At 33.7% G+C, this 26935-nt stretch overlaps 3 protein-coding genes across 8 annotated transcripts; 1 reads left to right on the forward strand and 2 right to left on the reverse strand.

The window, feature by feature from the left end:
- Window positions 1–340: 340 nt before the first annotated feature.
- LOC107859168 (transcription factor GTE12) lies at window positions 341–6236 on the reverse strand. 2 transcript variants are annotated; one of them, XM_047406781.1, is made up of 12 exons: window positions 5978–6219; window positions 5165–5306; window positions 2779–3698; window positions 2579–2642; window positions 2398–2496; window positions 2250–2302; window positions 2101–2161; window positions 1924–2007; window positions 1714–1832; window positions 1554–1620; window positions 888–1009; window positions 341–736 (listed from the first exon to the last, which is right to left on the reverse strand). In XM_047406781.1, exons 3-12 carry the CDS (start codon window positions 3682–3684, stop codon window positions 506–508), a joined length of 1806 nt encoding a protein of 601 aa, XP_047262737.1. In that variant the 5' UTR covers window positions 3685–3698; window positions 5165–5306; window positions 5978–6219; the 3' UTR covers window positions 341–505. The 2 variants fall into 2 exon arrangements, with proteins under 2 accessions (XP_047262737.1, XP_016559574.2); XM_016704088.2 differs by lacking the exon at window positions 5165–5306 and having other exon boundaries at window positions 5978–6236.
- Window positions 6237–8377: 2141 nt separating this feature from the next.
- On the reverse strand, window positions 8378–11587 carry LOC107859167 (bidirectional sugar transporter SWEET2a). The gene is made up of 6 exons (XM_016704087.2): window positions 11318–11587; window positions 10101–10137; window positions 9795–10011; window positions 9549–9707; window positions 9343–9462; window positions 8378–8807 (listed from the first exon to the last, which is right to left on the reverse strand). Exons 1-6 carry the CDS (start codon window positions 11379–11381, stop codon window positions 8697–8699), a joined length of 708 nt encoding a protein of 235 aa, XP_016559573.2. The 5' UTR covers window positions 11382–11587; the 3' UTR covers window positions 8378–8696.
- Window positions 11588–15825: 4238 nt separating this feature from the next.
- LOC107859166 (exonuclease 1) lies at window positions 15826–26103 on the forward strand. 5 transcript variants are annotated; one of them, XM_016704084.2, is made up of 16 exons: window positions 15826–16150; window positions 16841–16960; window positions 18892–19015; window positions 19102–19239; window positions 19353–19562; window positions 19729–19904; window positions 20004–20076; window positions 20861–20984; window positions 21752–21930; window positions 22032–22086; window positions 22157–22528; window positions 22598–22809; window positions 22918–22966; window positions 25207–25429; window positions 25516–25703; window positions 25788–26103. In XM_016704084.2, the coding sequence occupies exons 1-15, from the start codon at window positions 15990–15992 to the stop codon at window positions 25595–25597; spliced, it is 2298 nt and encodes a 765-aa protein (XP_016559570.2). In that variant the 5' UTR covers window positions 15826–15989; the 3' UTR covers window positions 25598–25703; window positions 25788–26103. The 5 variants fall into 5 exon arrangements, with proteins under 5 accessions (XP_016559570.2, XP_016559569.2, XP_047262740.1 ...); XM_016704083.2 differs by having other exon boundaries at window positions 25802–26103; XM_047406784.1 differs by having other exon boundaries at window positions 25808–26103.
- The last annotated feature ends 832 nt before the right edge of the window (window positions 26104–26935 follow it).

Consider the following 26935-nt stretch of genomic DNA (forward strand, 5'->3'; position numbering starts at 1 on the left):
AGCAGTCCAATTTCAACTCAGGACGGTAAATCTTTTGGCTGTTTACGGGTCCCAATTCGTAGTCAAGATTGGAGGTATAGAATGTTGCAATAGATGGCCTCTTTTTTGTTTCGAGTTCACAGTTGCTTTGTGCTGAATGCTCCTATAAACACCATTGCTTATCTGCCATCAGTGTCATCTTAACTGCAAAAGGAGGATAATAACTCTCATCCGTATTGACTGCATATTATCTTGGAATAGCTTTGGAGGACATCTTTTAACCCTATTAACTCAATATCATGTTTGCTGCAGCTTCCTAAATGAAAAATGACGAAATGAACAAACCCCTACTACATTGGTATGCCACAAACTAGAATATTTCAGATATATGCAATTCATTACATTACAGCACTACATGAGGCCTAGAGATGAAGGGTAAGATAAAAATTGGGATGCATATATATACACAAGGAAGGAGCAGTAGCCCTAGTATAAACAAGAAACGATTCACAAAAATGAGCTCTTATTACAATATCTCCCCATCTTCCCAATCTTCATTCAATATTGCATCGTCATCGTCATATAAGTAGTCTTTTTTGATGCATAAGCCAAGCCTTTCCAGAGGGTTCTCCCCCAATATGATGGTGAATCCATCTCCATTACCACTTAAATTCTCAGCTTCCGAGCAGCATTTACACAGTTTCTCAAGATCCCTAAATATTTTGAAATTGTCTTCAAATTCAACAGTCCTTTCCACCTGTTCAGACAGGAACAAGAATTTCAGTCCGGGATAAAGAAAAGGAATCCATTGTGTCCTAATCAAGGGGTTGGGGAGGGAGGTGCGTGTAAGAGGGAGGGGGGTGAGCAAGGAGGGGTGGGAGGAGAGAGCATCAACAACAACTACAAACCTTTTGTAGAGCAATCCGGGCAGCTTCCCGCTGTCTCTCCCGCTGCATCTTAAGATCAGCCTCCGCCTTCCTTCGAGAGGCAATTTCCGCAGCTTTAAGTTCTGCCTCAATGCGGGTTTTTTCTGCACATACCCAAGGTTTTGTCAGAGAACTTAAAATGCAACCACTTATTTACAGATATGCACTGGTCATTATCTATCTCTCGAAATATGTGACTTATCAAATCAGAAGACGAGATGAAGAGAGCGATATAATGAAGAGAGGCCACCGACCACTCCAGCCTCACAACACTTGTTCCCTTGAGTTTGGTTTCCAATGGAGAATTTAAAATCAAATATAAATTTAGCTATATACCATCTTTTTATCCAGGGTACTCCAGAGATTATTAACATCACCTTATGAGCTTTCTTGAATCCATTACAGGACCAAAAAGAGTGACACTGCATAAAGCTCAGGTTCTCCTCCTGTCTTTCATACATAATTATGTTTTGTTTTTTGAGTATCCATGCATTCTTTAATGTTATTTGCATCTACATTGATAACTAGCTAGATAGAGATATTCCACATATGTCAAGTGCATTTAAATTACTTGAGTCACATTCCATTTGAGTTAGCTACTACTGTAACAGGAAATCCACCAATCAATCACAAAATAAACCATCAAACCTTCAAGTTGCTGCTTTTCCAGTTGCGCTCTTTCCTGCTGCATTCTATGCAAATCAGCCCTATCACCCTGATTTTTAGCAAACAAAACAGTTGTGACAAACCAAAACCAAATTTAAATAATGTATGCAACAAGCTCTACGAGGAAACGGCAAGGCATTACATCAACTGGAAGGGATTTCTGTTTCGCTTTGATGATGGTGTCAGCAAATCGTCTCTTCAGCATTGCAGCACGTAGCGCTTTGGTCGGGGAAAGGTCAATGCTCATAAGAGGATCCCAATCTATTTCCAGATAACAGCCCTCAGCAATTAGACTTAAGTTCACCATCCTTCTTGGGTACCAAAAGATAATACGAGTGCAAGACACACTCACCTTCACCATATGTATCAGCGGAAGCACCTGTTGATCTATTCGGACTGGAACATGGATTTTCTTCATGAAGGATACCTCGACCACCTTCATATAATAGGCAGCAACTTATCAATAAGGAGCATTAAAGATTTTTTTAATCCATGCTATTGAATAAATATAAGAAAGTTCAGCAATCACCATGAGAGTTCAAATCAGTTCTACATGAAATTGATGCCAAGGAGTCTGTCACCTCTCTATCCTGAAAATGCATACAAGGTGTCAGCTACAAGGAATGAGGAATGCCTTAAAGGTATTCACAAAGATATTTTAAACATCAAGACACCAACCTTTTTAGCAACACCCGAATTATCTTGCTCTAGCTTTCTTTCTGTTGGGAAACCTGAATTTCCCACAGAAGTACAACTTGTTTATTAGCAATTTTAAGATTTGAGATCCAAAGATGCTGAAGACAGAAAAGGGGCAGAACAAACTTACTCCTAGGAAGAGCATGGGTATCAACACCTTGAAGGTGGCAAGCAACAATGTCTGCTTGTTGCTTAGTATTGACAGAGCAAATAGAACTTGTGCTACTATCTGTGCCCAAAAAGACACATCCCCAATCAGCCCGTGGAAAAGATCCATAAAAGCAGAAATTTTATACCCGCCCTTTTCGTACCTTTAGGGACAGTCTCCTTGGATGACATATGCCCACCACTTTGTTTCACACTAGCGGGCTCAGCCTGTACAAAAGAGAACCAATTAAGATAACATTTTAGAAGTTCCAAAAAAAAAAAAAAAGGAAAGAGACATTTCAAGGTTCCTTCGCAATAACAGTATATTATTGTACCAGTTGAAGTCCAATATATGACCAATTACCTTTTCTGTAGCTAAATTGGAATACACTCTAACCACCCTCTTTAACTCCAATAGTGTGTCATCATCATACTTATCTAGGTCCAGGTTAACCTTCTCTTCTTTAAGACCCATCAATCCAAACTTTTGAAGAGCATTCTGCATTTTCTTGATAACTTTTCCCCTAAGCAAATCAACAAGTTCTTTCTTCAGCTTTTGCTTCTCCTCCAAAGGCATCAGCCTCTTGCTCAGACCATTAGTACATGGTGCTGATTTCTTAAAGAAAGTCTCCCTTGTATTCTCAGAGTCAATTTCTTTACCACTTGAAACACAGGCCCGACTGAATTTTTTGCTCTCAGATTTCCACTTACCTTCCAGCAACTTCCACCTCTGATTGAAAGTATTATCTAATCTCTTAGCCATGAGGTGAAAATCATTATTAGGAGGATTATACTTCATAGCATTTGCAAACGTCAACCTCACATCAGCAGCAAATTCATCAACATCGAAGTACATATTGCCATCCAATTTAGCTTTGACTGTACCCAAATCCATTGGTTTTCTAATTATAGTGAAGTAATCAGGAATGTTATATTGGACTGGATCCACTGGTACAAGGAATGGCCACCCACTAGGATGAGTCATCAAGGCTTTCAGAATGAGAACACACTGTTGCTTTATACTCCGATCCATCTTCCGCCGTTTCTCTCTTTCATTGTCCATCTCCAATTGAGGTGCACGTTTCTTAGATTCAGACGACATAGGTAGTTTCACCTTTATATTCATCTCAGAGCCTCCCCTAGATTCGGGCACCCCCTTGGAAGAAATTTTTATTTTCAGCTTCTTCGTCACTATACTATCACCATTCATGGTGGGCAACTCCAGGAGCTGAAGAGAACTGTTCACTTTCGGAGATTGAGCATTAACCATTGAACATACAGACCCTGGAAAATATAGAATAACAACAAAGGAGTAAAAAGGAGTAGAAAGCCTACTTCGTAGCAACATTTACCCAGGCCATGGATATGGCAAAAAACAAATAACCTCCTAGTCGGGATGCTAAGATATCATATCCCACGGTAGAGAAAAAGACAAAAACCAAAGCATTATTATACTCCTAGAAACAGAGACTTGAAACTTTTTTGATAAAGAACGGGGACTTCGAACTTAGCACAAGCTTTTGCTTTCTCGTTGCATCGTTAATGCTCTTCAATGTGGATTTAATATAAAAAGAGCAAATTCAGACAATTCTAATAAGATGAGATGAACTTCAACCAACAGATTAAGCACCAAGCTCCATTAATTCAAGGACCCACCACAAGAGATACATCACCCAACACTCCACCACCAAACCCCAACCAAGCAAGTTACCAATTCTTCCCAAGAAAAAAAGAGCATCAAATTTAGATGGCAACTAGAGCGGGAGATCTCATCACCAAACATTAGAATTGATTAAAATGGAAAATTTGGATTACTATATATCAGCATAGAGCAGGGGGGAAAAAAGGGATCACAAAATATTGATTCAATTTTTACTGAAATCATAGGGTAGACAGCAAGTTGCCAAAAACGAAAATTTGAAGGGCAAAAAAATCCCAAAACATTTTCGAGAAATTAAAACACAACTTATTCTCCCTTACAACGCACAGAGTTGCCAGAAAGTTGAAACAAAACAATGAACTTCGAAAAGAGCATGCTTTGTGTTCCCCCGTGAATTACATACAAAATTCAAATGGATAGAATCAAATATAAATTCAAAAAAACAATTACATGCATAATCAAGTTGACCCAAATACTCACTCCTTCCATCTTTACTTGTCCAAAATATACTAAAAATAGATGTCCAACAACACTTGTCCTGTTTGGAAAATCAATGAATGCCCTTTTCTACCCATTTTAACCTTGCTACTAAATGTTATTCATTATTCAATGCATTTTCCAAAGCATTAACTTTATTATATTCAAAGGGTAATATAGAAAAACTACCCCTATTATTTATTAGGTATTTCTTAACATGTATAAGTCGATAGTGGACAACTATTGCTGGATGGAGGGAGTAACGAATTTCTGTTTGTTATTCCCAAAACCAAAGAGCGAGAAGCACGAAACAACGAATCCAAACAAATAACCCCATAATTTCTTCTTCCCTAAATCAGACCGAGAGAACCGCCAACATTGATTCATAACAAGCAATTACCAAAAAGAAAACCCCTCGAACCACACATAGAAATCAACGAAATTCAACCTAAACAATAAGTTCATCAAAACACACAGATCGTGATCCAACTTTTCTCCAAGAACACAGGTTTAAGCAAGGAATGATAATTTACAACCAAATGAAAAAAAAAAAAAAAGGACACCCGCAATTTTTTCAGTCTTAATTCACACAAAGAAACAAACTTGACACTACCTGAAATTCAACTTAAAAAAAGAACCTTCAAGCCGGGCTGCTCTTCTTCAGAAGGTCAAGTTCTTAAGAACAGAACTGAAAACAGATAGAAAATCAACTCCCAAAAATTGCCAAACAAACAAAACCCCATGATTTATTTTCCCTGAACCAATGAAAAAAAATTGAACCTAAACAATAAGCTCCTCCAAAAAGCAACACCGTGATCAAACTATTGTCCTAGAATGCACAGAGAGCGAAACAAGTACAACAAAAACATAAAAAATAAAAACAACCCACAGTTTTTTCAGATTTAATTCCCTCAAATAAATAGACTTCACACTGAATTACTTGAAATTATTCAACTCAAAACCCCCACCCCACCCAATCTTTTCTCCTAGAACACAAACAGAGAGAAAGAAAGAACAATGATTTACACCAAAAACAGAAATAAATAAAAACGACCCACAATATTTTCAGCCATAATTCACACAAATAAACAAACTTCACACTGAATCACCTCAAATTATTCAACTCAAAACCCACCCACCCGATATAATTACCTGAAATTCAAATCGATCTTTCTCCTTCAACACACTCACAGAAAACCAAAGAACGAGGATTTACAACAAAATATCAAAAATAAAAACGACCCACAATTTTTTCATCCTTAATTCACACAAAATTACCTGAAATTCAACTGAATCTTTCTCCTGAAACACACACAGAGAGAGAACCACAGAACGACGATTTACAACAAAAACATCAAAACTAAAAACGACCCACAATTTTTTCATCCTATATTCACACAAATTACCAAATATCACACAAAATTACCTGAAATTCAACTCAAAGAAATCCCTCAAGCCAAGCCGCTCTTCTTCGAAAGACCGAAAGAAAACAAAAGCGATTAAACAGAGAAAAAAGGGCTCTGAGAGCCCCCTCTCTGAAGCCGCAGGTGAGTGTTTTTGGGGTAGAAAACGAAATGCTAAAGAGTAAACGGGAGCACGGTAAAGCGAAGCGACTCTCTTACAAAGGTTTTAGGGTTTTTATAATCCAATATTTCACCTCTCCTAGTACTAGGATGTATGTGTATATGCCGTCTGATATCAATGTTAAATAACCCTTTTAACCTCGGTAGAAATTTGGAATTAGTACCGGCTTTATTTCTTTTTTTCCTTTTTTTTTGTCCTTTTTGTTTGTTTTCTTGAGCCCCAAGTATAGGTTAATAAATACTACTACTATTCTCTCCGTTTACTTTTACTTCTTGTTATATTTAAATTTGACACGTATTTTATCACACTACTTTTATTGATTAAGATCTTATTTGGCCATACAAATTAGAGTTCGAATTGAAGTTATGTCTGGCTCTTAATATAAATTAAATTGTTTTTCAATTTTTGTGATAAAAATGGAAGTGAAAAAAGTAAAGTTAAATTTTAAAAATTTTATGGCCAAACACCTTTTTTTAAATTGAACTCGAAAAAAAAAATTATGGTCTAACACCCACTAATATTTAATAGTAGATCTTAAAAATTTAATTTTGTAAATAAGTAATTAATATAAAGGTAAAATCTAAAAAACAAATATTTTTTCTTAATATGTTAAATGTGATGAGTGAAAATTTATTTTTAAAATAGTAGATCAGTAAGAAAAAATAGAAAGAGTATTATTTGAACTTTGCATGATCATAAAAAAAAATCACGCACTATATTTCTTAAATAAGTGATGTGATTAGCTTGGATACATAAACAAGTCGTTTTATTGACTTGCCCTTTATAAATATATTTAAAAAGAAGTTTATTGGCTATGTAAAATTTTCTTTAATTAAAAAGATTTTAAATTAGAAAATCATCATTAATGTTTTCTTAATTATCCAAAATACTACTTTTTTAGAAGCAAAGTAATATTTACACTTTGCAAGATCATAAACAATCTTTATGTAAGCTCAATTGTCATGATCTTTTTTGATTTTTTACCAATAAGTTTAATCGAAAGTAACAACATACAATTTGTGTCATTAATTATTTTACTATTCTATAGATTAATGAACTCACTATTAAAAATAGTGTAAACTGAAGGTAGAAGTCAATTTTTATTATGTTTGGTAGGCCAATGAATTTGAGTCTGGGTCATTAGTGTGAGGTATAACTTATAATAGTTTCGAAATAAATTGTAGAATTATTTTATCTCATATTTAATTAATGGGATAAGTTAGTCAAGGAATTACTTATTTCACCATTTATATTTTAGTGATGGAATAATTCTATATATATGATAAAATAATTAATTTCGAAATAACTTATTTCCAATCAAACCACCCCTAAGCTCATAATTATAGGCTACTGTATTCATAATTGGTAAATTTACTCAAGTTCATTGTACACATCGACTCATTGAATACGTGTTAATTAACCTTAATTTTCTACTTAACTCTGATAAAATACTGTTCTCTCCGACCATTTTACTTAGTCACTATTTTGGATATCCAACAATACTTATCCCGCTTATAAAATCAATGAATAATTTAATTATTTTTACCTATTTTATCTTTGGTATTGATATAATACATCACTCATTGTATTTTTCAAAGTAAAAAAAATTATTATATTCAAATAATGATATAGTAAAACCACTCTTCTATTTATTGTTTCTTAAGATATGTGTAAATAAGAAATGGATAAATATTTATGAACGGAGAGAGTATGATTTGGTATAAATATTAATGTGAGTAAGGGAGAAGTTTTGAGTTCATCCCAAGGGCGGACTCATGTGTAATTTTGGGGTGCTCCGACACCCATTAAACTCGATGTAGAGTAGGTATAACTATATTAGAAACACAGAATAAATGATATAATTTATTAAAAAGTACCCAAAGAACAAATATATGGTTGGGTGTAGTGGCTTGAGGATGTGACTCCCATGTTCAGTTTTCTAGGTTCAAGTCCCTACAGCTATATACTACTTTTTATAAATTTTTTTTAAGCACCCACAACCTTGAATTCCTGAATCCACCACTGGTTCATCCCCTCACCAAAGTTGATCCTTTTTTCCTCTAAGAAGAAATTTCTAAGTACACGTCAAGTGATTGAGCACTTCCATAGTCGAGGGTCCCAGTCACGCTAGAGGATAAGTGAGAACATTATTAATCTTTTGCGGCACACACGGGTGGGGGAGCAAGGAAAAGATTGCAAGTTTGTTGTCTCTTGTCTGTTGAAATGCTTGCTTGAACACATGTTGACGGTGAAACTCAAAACACTTGGAACTTTTCAATAAACAATCAATACAAACACTTGCTGACAGTTATCCCCCAACACTTGAACCTTTTATTAAACAATGGATGCTCAATGTAAACTTGAGCACATAACAAATGATAAGTAATTTTAATTTCCACAAATGACATACCACTTCCTAACACATCTACCGATTTTTTCCCTACAAAAAATACATCTCACCTTCCCAAATTCTCGTACAAGAAAAGAGAATCGGAAAAAAGACAAGAAAAGAGACAGTTTTGTGACACTTGATAGGAATCGTCGAGCCATAGTCTTGTGTTTCATGCGTAAGAGTCCAAGAGAGGTTCTCTCGGCTCCTCTATGGAATTGCTATATTTAAAGTACAGTACCAGTTGTATAACACCAAGAACTCCTCCTATCCCATTTGGTACCTGATCACATTCAGAAAGCAAAACATAACAAAATCAATAACGATGATCATATCACTTCGAAACCCAAACACCATGTGTTTCTTCCTTCCTGGTGTTCGTTCTTTTCTGGAGGGTGGATGAAGAGGTGACTGCTCTGACTGAGCCTTGGAACCCTTCACCCTAGCCCCCAGATGTGAAAAAGCAAAATATATATATCTATGCACCAGCACATCGGCCAATGCAGTAGGAAGTAAGAGCAGCTAATCAGAAAGCCAACAGAACATTGACCATTTTCCAAATGGTATAGAACATCAATTTAACCAATTTTCAGCTCTCGTGGTTTTTGTAGTTAACATTAGTCACTTGAATAAATTTTTCATCTTTCACGAATAGGTGTTGCGGGAAAAACTTTCAAGTTCATACTTTCTCTAACTTATCTCCAGAAACAATGAGAAGAATTGGACCATACAAAATTTTAACAATTAGTCGACTTAAGAAGGACTGAAAAGGAAGTAAAAGAGAAGGAATCAGCCTGAAGAATGGAAAATTTACTTACATAGATGAATGGGTCATTCTTGAACATTCCGTATGCAAAGAAAGAAAGGCTCATGAGAAAAGTCGCAAGGGATAGATAAAATGGCATGTACTCCACACTCATTGTTTTGATCACCAAATTCTGCCCAAAAAAATTGTTTCTTAAACCAATTAGTCTGAGGATTCGAGTCTTTATCATCTTAGTTGACTTTGTACGTGAAAACTTACAATAATGAATAGTGGAGAAGCAAACATGGAAATGAGAGAAAAGACAGATAGATATCCAACGAAAGTTTGCCGAGTAGGAGGCTCAAATAGACATAGGCTGGTCGCAACTATAGCAGAAAACACAGCAAAAACACCAAGCACCAACCCCAACATTTTCAACTGCATTGAACATGTAATGATATAAGCAAAAGATCAGATTGCATCAGAAACTATAGCAAAATTCTGTATGTAAGAACCACGAATTACCTTCTTCGACCCCTCTGCATTAATTATGAAGATGGTAATATATACTAGCTGGAACACTGCTCCAATTGAGTTGACAGTGAAAACTAATATAACACCCGGAGATACAATTGGTGTCCCATACCAGAGGCATATTAAGCAATTCAAGAGCGCATATATATAAGGCAATCCAGAAAACTGTTCCGTAGACTTGCTTCTAATGATTCTTCTGAATGTTGGTCTGAAAAAGGAAGGGATACCATCAACTTCAATGAACTATACGACTCAGGTACAATTTATTGTCACTGTTCAAAGATTTTGGATACTTACATTGGTGACACGAATAAGACGAATGCAAAGAGGTTCCCTGCATTACACATAAACCAAATATTTGGTAAGGAAGCATGAAAAAGTTTCCACACTGATCCTTTGGGAAAATTATACTGTTATGCCTGTTAGATTGAATAAAACCTTCATTCTTGGACTCATTTGGTCCGTCAGATAAAAGGAAAGGAATGAGAAGGACAAGAGAGAATATGATTAGTAAGAACATAAAAGGAGAATTGTAATACTACACACTCCATCCTGATTGAACAGAAATAAAAATAGTTGTGTCTTTAAACGTAAAAGCAAGAATAGAGTAAGCTAATCTACTCTTCTCTTCTTTCCTTTCTATTCCGTAATCTATGTGATTACAAGAGCACTAATTCTCATCTCCCTCGCTTTAAATTCCAAGTTTCTTCTGACCAATCAAACCATGACGATGACTTCAAAAGGTAAAAATTAGAAGATTAGCACTTCGGTAGCTTCTCTTTGCCAATTTAGGGAACTTATGAATCCAAACATTCTAAAACAAAGCTTTAGTTGAGGAGAAATTAGTCTGACTTTTAGAGACTAATCGAATCTTCAACAATATGATGTCACTCCAATTTAGCTATTGCCCTAAATACTATCCTTAATTACAAATGGACTTGATTGTATCTTTGAATACAATCATTAAGGTGAAACAAGACCAACCCTAGCCCATCCACTTGACAAGAAAAGCATTAGCCAAAAATGAACATGTCTATCTAGGTCAGAATAACCATTAAGTTTTTTCCTTTCATCTTCAGAATCACAGCAAATCTTTCAACCAAATTTATACAACCTTGTTGACCCCTCAAAGTAACAACCAAAGCAGAAGGAAATAACAAAAAAGGAACCAACTTTCTAAGCAAACCATCATCATTAATCACAAAAAAGACAAATTGGGTTTTAAGTTTTAACAGATTCTCTCCAATTTTGTACCAGAACTTGCAAGTCAGACCAAAAAAGATTGAACCTTTACAAGTAAATAATGCAGAAGAGCCATAAAACAAGATTCTGCATAGCTTTACTACATAAGATCCAATTGTAACTCTAGATATCTATAAACCACCAAAAGCTTCTTCTCCTTAAAACAAGAAAATTAAAAAAGAAGTTAACAAGAACACCATAGCAGCAAAAATCAGAGACAGAAACAAGAAAAGCATATAGTTGAATTGGGGGTTAGGGAGAAGAAAGAGTACCTGCAATCCCAGCTGCAAAACTGCAGATTGAGTAAATTGAGTATAATTCACCTACTGCTGACATTCTTTCTTTGTTCAAACAAGCTCAAATTTATTCTTTTTAATTTTTATACATACATATAACAGAAAAGAAAATCTCAATTATTATAGATGCTGAGAGAAATGATTGTTTATGCTAGTTCTTGGAAATTGTTGGTGACTAAATGACAAATTACATATGTACATCAACTATTATTATTATTATTATTACTATGATTACTTCTTATTCGTGGACCAGATGGAGAACAGCACTTATCTAAATTGAAATAACCTATATTATGCATCTGATTAAGCGTGTTTGGTGATGAAAATCATAATTTTTTAAAGTTGAAGTTGTGTTTGATCATAAATATAAATTAAAGTTATTTTTAAAATTTTATGAGATAAATATGAGTGAAAAAAGTCAAAACAAGTAAAACTTGTTTTCAATTTTTCAAATACAGTTTCGAAATTATATTTAGAATTTTAATGGTCAAACGCATCTTATTTTCATTTTTTTTACTAAAGTGAAATAATTTTTTAGAAAAATATAAATAATTTTAATGGCCAAACGACTACTAAAATTGATTACGGGTCAATTTAACTCTACCAACATTAAATTAGTTAATTTTTTCCTCTCAAATTACTATGTTTGACGAATCAAACACGCAAGATTAATTGAATGATTGACGAATTTAGAATTTAAATAGTTAGAGGTGATGTTAAAAATATTAATATTCAAAATACTTATTTTGATCTTATCTTTTTCATCATATATATAATTTTGATTAAGAAATAATAATTTTTGTTTTTATATTGACTTTTGTTTCTCTTGCTTTTTTGAGGCTAAACTTGGTGATTCTTTATTATGAGAAAAATGAAATTGAAAGAGATATATTTCTTCACAAGTTTTATTTTCTAAGTAGGCGTTTAGTCATGAGAATTTTTTTACTTTTTTTAAAATAAATTATTTCACTTTAGTGAAGAAAATAAAAATAATATTGTTTGACTATAAGAATTATTTTACTTTCATAAAAATTGTTTTTGAAAAAACTTCATTTTTTTCACTCTTATTTTTCTCATAATTCATTTAACAAAAAAAAACTCCAAGTTATATTCATGGTCAACTTCAATTTTAACTTCAAAAAAATATTGTTTTTATGACCAAATATAACACCAACTCAAACTTTATATCAAACTCTAACTTCAAAAAGAAGTAGAACTATTATTTTCATGATCAAGCAGTGGCTAAATAATGTTGAGCCATTAAGACGCTACTCAAAAACTAATTTGTAAGTTGCCATTTTTCTTTTAAAATTTAGATGTGACCTGTCTCTGTCTACAACTTCAAATGTGGTAAAAAAAGAGAAACACGTGAATGGGCATCTTATAGAGACCTTACTAGTCCAAATCATATTATGACCACTGATGGACAAAAATGTACTAATATTCTACGATCAGTTTGAGCGAGGGAAAAGATGCAGTAATAAATGCTATGAGCAGTTTAATTGCACTAAAGTCTAAAAATGTACAAATTATTTAAAATTTCATAAAAGAAGTTATCGAGTCGATTATCGATATTGCTTTTTCAAGAGTTCAACCCTAATTTCAAAGACTAGGGGTAAATCTTATTGAAGTTTGTAAACTACTATAAAGAAATAAAGTCTAAAAACTGTAAGTTGAAATACACTAAAATAAAATACGTTTAAGGTGTGACCTAATGATCAATAAAATAGATTGAAAATTTGAGGGTTCAGGTTAGAGACCAAAAAAATACTAGGTGGTTCTTTTCAGCTATCTCAATCTTTGTAGATAGAGTTACCTAATATCTGTTGGTGGTGGAGGCAACACATATTTCCTGGATTTAATTGAGGTGCATAAAAGCTGACCCACACACCACAATTAAAAAATTACTTCCTCCGTCCATTTTATGTGTTATAGTTTGATCGGGCACGAAATTTAAGAAATAAGTAAGACTTGATGCTTTTTACCAAATTATCCTTTATTAAAATAATATATTATTATTATTTTTAATTAAGTGGGGCCTTATAAGTGAGACCAACAAGGGCAAAAGTGAAATTATTTTTTAAAATAATTATCAAGAAAGATGATATTATTTTTAGAACGGATAAAAAAAATAATGACACATAAAATAAAACGAAGAGACTAATATACAGGTAATAAAATAAAATATGTAAAAATAGACATAACAACGTGGTAAAAAAGATAAAGTAAGGATGTCACTCCAAAAAATTACTACTAGTACATCACAAAGTCCCAAATTATATATCTATAATCTATAATATATATATATATATATATATATATATTAAAAGTGTGAACATCCTTAGAAAAGTGATTTGAACTTCTTGTTATTCATTAAAAAATTCCACAATAGATAAAACTATCATTTATAATTTTACTAAATTATTATTTAGTCATTTTATAATATTTTAGATGTCTTACTGAAAATTGGTTATTAAATTCTTATTTAAACATAATAAAAAATACTATTAATTTTCAGTGATTACTTTAAATTTGAGGAGCTATGTATTAATCTTTCACAAAAAAAAAAAAAGGGTTTTACTTAACCAAATACAAATACTAACCAAATAGTATTTTGTTATTTGCACTCTCTTAATTTTTCGACCTCTTTCTTCCCTTCTGTTATATTTTCTATCATGAATATTAGTCTCAACCTTAAAATGAATTGTAAAGTACTAATAATATTTTTATTTAAATTTAATATGATGTTTAGGTACGACAAACGCTTCTTTATAGCTTAATGTTCCTGTACATCTTTCTCTTTTGATGAGCAGAAATTTTTAATTCATTAAATTTTTCATTATATATATATATATATAAAATATTTTATTGACTAAAATAAAATAATCATAATGTCAAATTATATTTTTTAAATAGATATAATATTGTTACTATTTTTAAATAATTTTATTTTTTATATATAATTTTATTTAATACAAAACTGATACACTTGACTAGTTATTATATATACACACTTCAATAGATTTGTGCTTTAGAATATTCCTTATCACTTTTTGTGATTACTAACCTAACCTAGATATATAATAAGTTGACCACGTGGTAAACATAGTCACTCTGACTTATTAGTATGGAAAATGTGCTTTGTTGGCATTCCAACTACTACAAATCTTATTGGTTGTTATTACCTGTCAACGTGTTACCAATGTATATTGAACTACTATTTGTTAACATTTTTTTTCTCACAATAAATTTAACCTTTAAGTAACATCTCACGAATGCGGGCTACTATTTTTTTATTTATCTTTTTATAATTGTAGTGTCTTTTTTTGTAGTTTTATATTTATATCGGCTTTTCACATGTCTGATTAATTAAGTTACGATAGAAGGATAGTAATTATTTCCTTTTTTTATATTAGTTGATATTCTTGCTAAAAATATTTATTTTAATTTAGTTATATCATTTTTGAAATCAAAGAAATTTTATTATATTTACTATTATTAAATAACTACATAAAGTGTATAACTAACATTTATATTTTTAAAGCATGACTAATAAAACTAACTTAATAAAATAAACACTTAATTAATATTTTTCTTAATAAATGTGTGTCTAAACCAACTAATACGAAATGGAAGTAGCATTAGTAAATTTAGTTTTGTTGAGATCTGAATTTGAAATATGTTTCTTAATTCATTTTCATAGAGTCATACTCTTGGACATATGTTTAAGATCTGAGCAGGTATTTATGATTTAAGATTATGACTTCAAATAGTATGCGATTTGAGATTATGATTTCTTGGGTATATGTTTGAGATCTTAGCAGGTATTTATGATTTAAGATTATGACTTCAGATAGTATGCGATTTGAGATTATGATTTCTTGGGCATATGTTTGAGATCTGAGCAGGTATTTATGATTTGAGATTATGATTTCATATCTCAAATTTTTCAAAAAAAAAAATATGAAAATTCATATTGTGATTTTTTTTTAAAAAAAATATAAAATTTGATACATAAATTTATATTTCATATAAAAACCCATCATTTTAAACAAAAAAAAACTAAAAAAATACCGCTAAACTATCGAGTTTGGTAAAAAATATCATCCATTAACCTTGACTTTAAAATACCTTTGAGTTTAACATATTTTAATGCATTGACAAACCCAAACCCAAAATCAAAAGAAAAAATATATCGAAAGCTAATTATGTATTTTTATAAGGAAAAAAATGTATCTTCATTAGATGTATGAAGAGCTAATAATATATCTCGATAGATTCAAAATTAATTTTTTTAACAATTATGCAAAATGTTATTTTTTTTGCAATTAAAGTCTAAATTATTGGGATTTATATTATTTGTCAAAAAATAAAAAATCATTTATTATTGTAAAAATCAACCTAATAATCTTAAATGAAAACCCGAACCCACCTGAATAACTCGTACCCGCCCCGCCTAAAAGTAAAGAGGACGAGATTTTGTAAAAAAAAACACCAAATTAGTGCTCTCAAATACTAGCAGTTCCCGCCATCCCTCTTTCTCCCTCCTCTATACTAAAATGGGGGTAAAAAAATGCTCAGAAATTAGGGCTTAAACAGCAAAATTAGCTGAAATCCATTTCTCAAAATTGCTGAAATTCTTGATACAATGGGTATACAAGGGCTGTTGCCTCTCTTGAAATCAATAATGTTGCCCATTAACATCAAAGACTTGAAGGGCTGTACGGTTGCTGTTGATACCTATTCTTGGCTGCATAAGGGTGCTCTTTCTTGCAGCAAAGAGCTCTGTAAAGGCATTCCTACTACCAAGTATTCACCTTTCTTTCTCTCATTTTTCACTCATTTCTGCTACTTTTTTTTTTTAACCCCCTTTCTTGTTGTGTAATTTGCGGAAGATATTTGATATTTTTGATAATCGTGGTATCTGGATCAGCTTGCGTGCACCTCAACTAATTATTAACACGGGATACCCGCCACCTCCCACCAGCAAGGGGAATATAAATCTCCGTCCTTTTGTTTATACCAGAACAAGATGTTTTCGCAAAGAATGTTGCTTTCTGTATTTGGCATTGCTGCTGGGTTTAACAGGATTGTTGCTATGAGTTTTATATCATTCTTCATCTCTTCGCTTGATATTGGTAACTGGCGTTCATATGGAACTAAGATCACACAAGCTTTACATACTGTTGGAAGGAAAGTACATTGTATTGTCTTCTTTAGAGAAGATTTACTGTATGTTAAGATCACATTAGGGAACTATTCTACTCCCAAAATATTGTTGATTTCACATTAAGGTTGAATTTAGTTGAGATCACAAAGAGCAGACTACCCCTAGAGAAGTACACAATTTTTTCATGTTTCACCGTATTGAATGGTTTTGAAATCTCTTTCTTTGAAAATGGTAGTCTAATTGATTGCTGAAAAGACTAAAGATTATAATTTTTGCGATGTCAGCTTCATATAAACCGTGACAATGCATTTCATTGTATGTTCTTTTAGGCACATTGGTTATTGCATGCACAGAGTAAATTTGTTGCTCCATTACGGTGTCAAACCTATTCTTGTGTTTGATGGAGGTCCCTTACCAATGAAGAATGAACAGGAGAACAAGCGGGGAAGGTATTTATAAACTTCTAACTTCTTAATTGTGAGTTCCTTCTCTTTTTGATTGGTCATAGCTGTGGGTTCTTTTTAATTTCTTTTATTAACTATTAGGAGTTTTATTGATATATTGCATCTAGTGGATGCATGAAAATTACAAAAGAAAAAAGGAGATAGTGTTGGCTCCTTTGTAAAACTCAAGGTACCAATAAAGTCTTAAAACTGATCTTCATTACAAAGATTTTCCCCGACACAGGTTTACGTACATGGCAATTATGGTTGGGACAAGTGATGAAACTTCCTCCTTTGCACTTATGTTCCTCTTCTCCATATGGTTCCAAGATGCAGCTTGTGATAGATTTTGATATGGGACTATACAATCATAGCTACAGATCCTGCCTTCTGAACAACTTTATAAGGTCCATAACACTCGGAAGAAAGTTCAGTGAAGTACTTAGTCAATTTGTTCGCTTCCACCCAAATGACAGTTTTTCCCCGAGACCTTGGGAATACTTATGAAGTCCATACTGATGCTAATCCAGGTTCCTGAGGGGATCCGAAGAGGTTGAAGTAATCTAGGATTGGCAGCTGAATCATATTTGTTCTTTTGATACATCACATTTCTTAACATGTTCCGGTAAAAGAGAGACAACAATCCGTCTGTAGGTATGATAAACCTCAGAATGACATCCATCTACCATCAACCTGCCAATGAAATTCTTTCTTCTTTCTGCTTAAACCAGCTCAGACTATCAGTGATGTTGGCTAGATTAAAGGGTTTTTTCTGGCAAGGAAATATATATTCTCTCTCTCCACATCTCTTATCTGCAAGTGGAATCAATAAGTATTTCTGGTTGCAGTATTTCCTTGCTTAGTTTACTGTGTCAAATGGATCAATCTTGAAGAGAAAGTGTTGTCGCCTCAGTGAAAAGCTGATTGCCAGAGTTTTGAGTTTGTATTGGGTTCTCAGAGAAGACGGAGCATCTCTCACAACCAGAGGCAAACTTGTGAGATGTTTGTTCATGACTCCTGTTAAGTCACATAGACAGCTTGTACATACTTTTGAGACCGACATGGTATTTAGTAATGAAAAATTTGACTCTTGAAAAAGTTTGATTGTTCAAAGGATCCTTTGTCAAACTAACTCTTTAGATGAAATATACAGTAGGTGCAAAAAAAAAAAAAATACATGATAACTCCATCACATGACATATCTACTCAAGAAGATGGTTTCTATGTGTTGTGCAGGAAGATGCTGTACTTTTCAACTAGTACAATATGTATTGGGTTCAGTTTTTGAACAACCTCTATGGTTTATAATTTTAAAGGGAACACACATCAACTGAAAGAGATGATTTAATGTCTGCAATGTTTTCCTGCAGACTTCCGTTTTCTTTTAATTGGTTATCTGTAAGCAAATAAATGCAGGTTAACAAGAATAACTTGTTGAATTTATGATCTCGCTTTGTCTCTTTTGTGATTTGGCTCCATCTTCAATCAGTAATAGTTGCACCGCTGAATATATAGATAGATTCTCGTTATATCTCCAACTTCTCAAGTCTTTTCAACTTGCAGGTCCTCTAATGGTTTCGATTATCTGGTGCTGGCCTTCATTACATTCATATTCTTTGGCATGGTTTTCCTTTACTTTTCCTTTTATAAAGAGTGTATATCACAAAATTTGAGTCTAAGATAGTAATGGTCATTCTTGAGAAGTTGCTCAATGCAATTTTAGTAGTCACAATACTTCATCTTCCTCTGTTGAAAAAAACTATTTGAGAAGCTGATGTATGATTTGTATGTAGTCTCAAAATAATACATGTTTTACATTCTCAAAAAAAAAAAATAGTACATGTTTTACTTAATTTTGAGTGGAAAGGAGGAAGATTTTTCTGCAAGCATGCCATTCAAAATGAGATTGGTAAAGCGATTCATACATTTTCCTGCAGGTCTAGGAAGGAAAACCTTTCTCGTGCAATAGAGCATGAAACTAATGGAAACATGACTGCTGCTTATGAGTGCTACCAGAAGGCTGTTGATATATCACCTTCAGTGGCTCACGATCTAATACAGGTATCGAAATCAATTATCAATCATGACTTCACTAGTGCCAACAAGTCATCCTTTTGTTTCTCATAACCTAATTTTTGCATTTGAAGGTCCTAAAGAGGGAAAATGTATGTTACGTGGTGGCTCCGTATGAAGCTGATGCCCAAATGACCTTTTTGGCCATCAGCGAACAGGTAGATGCTGTTATAACGGAGGACTCAGATTTAATAGCATTTGGTTGTCCTAGGGTAAGCTTTTGGCTGATTTTTTGGCAAATTTTGTTAAAAACCTTCTCCTTTATGCTGTTACAATCTTTTTGTACTTTTTTATGGAAGTGCTGGTAATTGTTTGTTGAATCCAGATCATTTACAAGATGGATAAGTTCGGGCAAGGTCTTGAGTTTCGGTATTCCAAGCTGGACCAAAATAAAGAACTGAATTTAACAGGTTTCACAAGGCAGATGCTTCTTGAGATGTGCATCTTGAGCGGTTGTGACTATTTGCAGTCCTTGCCTGGAATGGGCCTCAAAAAAGCTCATGCACTAATAAAAAAGTTCAGGAGTTATGACAAAGTGAGTATTATTATTGGAGCATTAGAAAAGTTCGTTTCTTAGAAAGATTTGTATTCATTTTGCCAAAGTTTGCTTCCTCAATTTGCCTATCTTATCTATTGACCTACATTTGGTACTGGAGCACTTACACGAGAATGATAATAGAACCTAATTTGTTTGCTTACAGGTCATTAAGCACTTGAGGTACAACACTGCCGCAGTTTCTCCTCTGTATGAAGAATCTTTCAGAAAAGCAATTATGACCTTCCAGCATCAACGAGTTTATGATCTCATGACTGAAGATCTAGTTCATTTGTCTAACCTCTCTGACCGTGGTAGTCAAGATCTAGATTTCCTAGGCCCATATCCTTACAAATTTATTCATGATGAATGTTTGTACGAATCAATCTTCTTTATTTTAGTTGGAGGTTTTTCTATGATCCATTCCTTAACCAGGAGAACGCTGATACCCACAGAAGTAGCTCAAGGAATAGCAAAAGGTGATATTGATCCTTTCACTATGATGCCATTTCAGGTACTTAATTCTAGTCCTCCTTTCTTTAATGAACTTTCTTGCTTTCCGTTCTCTTGGGTTAGAAAACCATTTACTTTGAGTGCTATTCCCTACATTCCTTTCAAATCTACGTCATTATTTGTATTTATGCTCTAGCTTCAGCAATATATGTTCCCGATAAACTGAGATTTGAAGGAAACTCGAGGCAGCCTATGGTTAACCATCTTAGTAAAACACTCCTTCTATGATCTATCCACTTTCAGTGACCTATTTTATTTTTTCGTCCCTCCTAAAAAGTTGACCTCTTTCTAAATACAACAATTTCTTCTCTCACTAATCTTAACTAATACACGAATACTATGTATTAATTTAAAGTTGATGTGACAACTTTCTAACTCACTCTCTACCTTTTTATATTTATAAGTACTTTAAAACCCTTCTCTGCCAAACTCAAAATAGGTGATTCCCCTTAAAACTTACTCTTGAACAATGCAAAAGTTGATGCAGGCAATTAAAAGGGCGCAGAGGGAGTAATTGAATATAGAGCCACATTCTGAGTGGTTTCTTCATGCATAACACCTTCCCTACGCCTTGCTTCTTGTTGTGTCTTCCTCTTTTTATGATTATCTAGATCTTCACCCGGTTCAATGCAAATGAAAATTTTCTTTGCAACCTTATGCAAAATTTGATGAAGATAGTGTGCCACTCTGTAACTTCTGAAAAACATTTCTTTCCTTTTATTAACCCTAGATATGCTTCATATCAAGTCTACGTTTCTCTAAGTTATAGAATTACAATTCACCAGAAAGAATGCAATGCTGCTGAACTGGTACATAGCGGAACTTACGAACTGAATGACTTCAAAGTGGAAGGTGAAAGGAGGAAGGTTGATTTGCCTGCACAGAAAAATCTCCTAACCAACTACTTCTGTATCCTACTGTACAAGTACTTAGCTTTACACTTCTTAGTGTCATTGGGAGCTCAAATCATCATTAACAGTGACTCTCTCTTTCTTTTTGGATATGTTTACTACAAAACAACTTTTTTAGCAATGTACCTTACATATTTAGGAGGAGAATCCTAAAAGTATCTGTATTTTGCAAATATCTCTCTTTTTCTCTTCTTTGAATAGAGGTTATGAACATTATATTAGGTTTGATGTTTGCCAAGAGTCTCTTGGCCGGTTAAAGATGTATATCAGTGTACCAATAAGTATGAGACTTCGAGAACCTTTGATTTTGGTCAAGTTTTTATTAATCAAATTGGCCCAAATAGGCTGAATGAATATAGAGGGTTCATATAGTGATATCTAATTAGTTTAGATTGAATACAGTAATTTTAGTTGATTTTTCCAGCTATAATGGAGAACTTACATCCAGACACAATTTTGAAAGTTATGTGTAAAATCATTTTTTGTGATGAGAATTATGTAAATCTACATTTTGTAAAATCCTTTTCCGATGAGAGTTATGTTAGTCCCACCCCATCATCATTCGAATGTGGTGCTAGATGTTAGGCCAAATAGAGTGGAATGGATGTAGGATTCACATAGCTGATGTCAGATTAGTCTGGGATTGAGCCATTGAGGTGTAATTGCTGAGAGATGTGAAGTTATATTTTGTTTGCATATAGGCACAATAGTAAATGATTCTCTGATACTTTATTGGTAGGTCTGTGTGTTCCTTAACATTTATAGGCACTGCGTCTCTTGAAGCAAAACAGAAATTTAGGGCCCCAAGAACTAGCCCTATTCTTCCAAATTCAAAGTTTGGAGTTTCAAGCCCTTGGGCAGACAGTAGAAAGGGAGCCGATTCTTATAAATTTGAGAGCTTGTCAATGTCCTCGCCGGATCCTCTGGGCGTATCTTCTGGTCTGGTGAGCAAAGATAGTTTTGCAGTTAATACTCTGAAAATAACATTGTTGTATCATATTGGAATTCTGATAGCATTTACTGAATAGTAGTTTCCTCTGTCCAGGTGGATGATGATATTCTCTTGAAAGCTTCCAAGTGTTTGGAGTCAAAAAGTCCAGGTAAAGATACAAAATTTTACTGAGCATCAATAAGTGCAGTTAAACACTTCCTTTCCTTGTGTTCTCCTAGCAGGACTACTGGAAGAGGAAGAAATTGAAAACGGCCTAGGACTGCAACCAGTTCCACTACGGCATCCAATATGTAAACCCTGCATCACACTGAGTAAGGAGCGTTCTCTGGATTTAAGTGAGAGCAAGACACGAGCACCAAAAAAAAATGTAATAGTGAGGAGCAGCTACTTTCTGAAGAATACCAAAAAGGAAGATATTCAGGATGATAAGAGTGAGATAAATGAGGCTGCCAATGATAAATCTCATAGCAGCATTCGGGAGAATGATTATGATTCTATGTCGGATGCAAGGAACGGAGCAGTCATAGCAGCAGTTAAAAATGCCAATCCACGAAGTTCTTATTTTCAGCATAAACCATCAGCACGAAATGGTCAGTACATAAATGGTTCTAGCTTTTTATCAAGGATGATGCTACCTCTGACAATAAACTGATTTTTAGTTCCTGCAGGTGAAACTGAACAGAAAGAGAACAAAAGAGTAATAGTAAGGAGTTCTTATTTTCAGAAGAACTTGGCAAATGATAATTCTCAGGGCAACTTGGATGTTGCTGCTGAGCTGGAGCATACCAATCCTAAGGCTTCTTTAGGAGATGACTGCTCTGAAAGGAGATTAAAGAAAAGGAAGGTTACCTTCATTGACACTGTTCAAACTGTAAGTAGTTTTCCAGTGATATGTTTTCCTTTCATCTTTCATTTCAAATTGATGCAAAATTTAGTCAAATTTGTGGCTTGTTTAATCTAATGTGATCTTCTTTAATAGGAAAATGCAAGTGTTGAATGTTTAGAGTCTGAAACTTCTGACAATCAAGGTATGTACAAGGCCATAAGCAATATTTTGAACTCATGGAGATGTGAAAATAATTTTACTTCGATCATTGTCTATCCACATTTGATAATCCTAATTTATGCTGAAATTGCTGGAGCTGTGCACTATCTTTTCCAAAGCAGCAAATGTATCTGGGTATGCTAACAAAATACTACAGTACTTTATTGTAAAGCGGGAACTAAAAGATCAACTAACAGGTTAGTGAACACATTAATGCAGGCTAAGGCTCAGGAATTTTAAAGGGGATTCAAAAAATTCCAGTCTGACACATAAAACAAAGTTTGAACTACCTTTTCCACTACAATGAAAACTTTCCTTATGTCAAGGGGATTCAAAAGTCTATATATGCATGAAAATGTTGTTTTTTGCTCTATTTACACTGTCCAATTTGCCAATGATGGTGATTTGATTGAAACCCCTTAATTTGGCGGTGGCTCCACCACTGAATGAAGGGAAACCCTAAAACTGTAGAGTGTAGAAATAAAGTAGATGTATGAATTTGGATCAGCTTTGTGGTTAATTATCCTACAATCGAGCTCTAGTAGTAAAGGAGTTGGAACTTTTGGAATACCCAAAAGCAGAACATACATGTTGGTATTAGTCACATGTAGTTTAGTCATGATTACCGCTGCATGTTATATATGTGGAACTGATGCAATTCCCCTGTTAGGAATATCAAAGGTTTTGTTCCCCTTATAATGATTATAAAGCTGGATTCCAGCTTGCTTGTGTCTAAAAAGAGGAAAAAAGTAAGAAGATGGTTTATGTTGTTAACAAATAATGATGATCAGAGTTTTATGAATCAAAGTATAAGAAAAAGATGTTTTGCCTACCTATAGAAGTTAAAAGAAGAGGCTAAGTCAAACAAAAGGACCATCAGGAACTCCACCTTAAAAGAAGGAAAGGTTTGAGTGGGGATGTTTCAGGCTAATACAGGCGAGGAATGTGGTGCTTAATTGAGGTTCGACAGGAATAGACTTTTCTCTGACTTACTATTACATGGTTCAATTGTGGATTGAGAGTATAATGAATTCGAGGCAGAGAGATTAAGGAGGTTAAAGGAAATGCAGTTCAAGTACTTTTGCTCAGTTTAGTCCTTAAGATGTCAGTAAATGACTAGAAATCTCAAGGGCATGTTAGAAGACTTTATCATTTTTAATGAAATTCTCTTTATTATTCTATCACGGGTGAACTTTTAGGCTGAAGTCACTTCTTTCTTGTACATGTCTTTATCTCTCGTCAAATTTACTATAGTTCTAACCTTTTCACAGTCAGGATGGAAGTTCTTGTTTAACTTGGACTTGCTTTGCTTAAACCTTTCGGATTCTTTTGGGATTCTTTAGCACAATTCATTTTTTTCTTATTCGGAGTGGTCATGGATTCTAAGAATTTTAGCTTTGGCTTCTTTGTTTTGGAATAAAGAGGAATTCGCAACAACCAAAGCAGCAAGTGGAATGCGATACTCACCAAAAAAGAGCAACCTTGTTTACTTTACTAATTTCTGACATCGATTGACTTTCTTTTAGAAATATAAGTTCAATGTTTCAGAGTATGATAAAAAGAACTGTTAACCACAACTTTTACAAATAAAATAGTTAATGAAAATATTTTATTGAACTGTGATTTAAGAAACATTTTGTTTTGAAATTATTGTAGCTTTCCTGAACCAAATTAGAAAGAGCCTAGGGGTGCATGTTGGAATTAAACCTTAATGACATGCTACAATCTAGAAGATGCTGCAGAATTCTATATCCTAATGATTTGTTGCCTGTAATCACAAGGCATGTATTTATCTTTTGACAGTAATTTGGATATTGAATCTTTTGGATCTTGTGTGTAAACTAAAGATTCTTTTTTTATTCGTATCCTGAGGAACGTTAAACATTTGATTGTGCTTGCAACTAGGATAAGGGTAATTGGGATATGCTAGATTGGAGGTATTTCATTAGACGGTGTTGCAATTTCCCATAACCTGACTCTTCAAGTTATTTGGAGGATCAGATAATTTTCTTAGCTTCTCAAGCTACTGTAGTTCTGTTCCATGCGATGCGATAATTTGACCACTTGATAGTTCTCTTTTTCTCTCTGCCACTTCTTACAGAGAACAGGCTTTGTCATAGAATTATCAAGAATCTCCTTCATCCTTAAGCTTTTGTTGGTTACCTTTAGTCCTTCACTAGAATCTCTTTACAGGAGAGGCATCAAAACATCTTTCTATTTCAGGAGGCGTCAACTCTGATCTAGATGATTCAACTAAGGAGACAAAGGACGGACAAGGGAAGTTTGGTTCCAACATCTCTCATTTAGGGAAATATTCTCAAATATCAGAGAAATCAATGGAAAACTTTGTTTCAGTCATATCTTCATTTAGATACACCTCAAATGGTTCTCGAGCCAGTGGGCTCCGAGCCCCTCTAAAAGATATTAAGAATACCAGCACTAATAGGTATTGCTATTTCTATATCTATGCTTGTGTTTTCAAGAATTTGTCTGCTTTAGGCTGCCATCTCTAAATTTACCTTTTGACTGAAGGTCCACTAGTAACTTGGATCTAAGCAAGTTTGTGTACAAGCCAACAAAGCAAAAGCAATTATCAGCTCGTCGTAAGGTCTAAAACTTGCAACTACTGCCTGCATTTGTACGAACTGTATTCGGCAATTGTCAACTTGATAACTACGAGTTTCTATCAGCAGCAAGTCTCTTTCTTGTCCATTTTATAGGTGAGTGGTCATTTCTTGGCCAAATTTGTCATAGTTTCTCTTTTTCTTTCCTTTCCATTTTCGAGGTAAGTAGAACTGTCACAGTTTGTTTGATTCAGGATCAGCTCTGGTTGGGAAATCGTGTCAAGAAGCCATTCTTTTGTTTCTTTGGCCACCTGAAATTTGAAGGTTAACTTCACTTTGGTTTTCGATTTTTTTATTACAGTACATTTTTTTTGTGATTCTTCTCCACCTTATATTTTCCGTATTCTCAATTCCCATATTTGACCATATGTGAGATGCACTTAGGTTCGCAATTGCATTTCTCATAAGGTCAAGACCTATAAACAACTCATAAAAATTGTATCTGTACATTAGGAATGGTATTCTTATTTGATATGAATTGTGTGTAGCTTGTATATATGCTTTTTCTGATAGTAAGGCGAATAAACAAATGTAAGTTTTGGGGGAGAGTTCCTTTTTTGGTAAAAGCTGAAAAAACTTTTCTGGAAAATGTTTCACAAGAAAATCATCAAAAGAAGTTTTTTTTTTTTTAAAAAAACTTAAAACTAACAGGTGTTTTCAGGACTGAACTTTTCTGGAATTGGTTTGATTGAAAAAATAATTCAGAAATCATTAGGTGTTCCATTGGTAGTAAAATTACGCTAGACAGTTTTATAATTTGCAGGGTTTCTAACTACAAACAACAACATATCCAGTGAAATCCTACAAAGTGGGGTTAGGGGTGGGTAGAGTCTACGTAGATGTTATCACTACCTCGTGGAGTTAGAAGCTGTTTTCGAAAGAGCCCGGTTTCAGTTGAAGCAAAACAAAGTAGTGATCAATACAAATGAAAAAAATGCCAGGAATAAAAACATGACAACTAATATCAAAGCAAGCATAGAACATATATGCAAAAAAATTGTAATATCAACAAGGTGTGATTAAGATGTATTAAATAAGTAGAAAATTATCCCAGGACATTATTATTAGATTTGAAAATGATATTCAAATCTAAGTTGACACGATGAAGTCAAAACAAAAGTTAGGTCCAAATTAAATGTCATTATTTCTTGCAAAATAGTTCATGGAACTTGAGACTTTGAATTAAAAGGGACAAATAAGTTTCTCAATTAAGTGAGTATCCTTCAAGTTTTAAAAATTAAGTAAAAGAGACAAAAAAAATTTAGTTTTTTTTAACATTTTCGCTCCAACAACTAAAAAGGTTGTCTCAACAACTATAGAAGTTGTCT

The sequence above is a fragment of the Capsicum annuum genome, chromosome 2 (genome assembly GCF_002878395.1).
Source record: "Capsicum annuum cultivar UCD-10X-F1 chromosome 2, UCD10Xv1.1, whole genome shotgun sequence".
Lineage (NCBI taxonomy): Eukaryota > Viridiplantae > Streptophyta > Magnoliopsida > Solanales > Solanaceae > Capsicum > Capsicum annuum.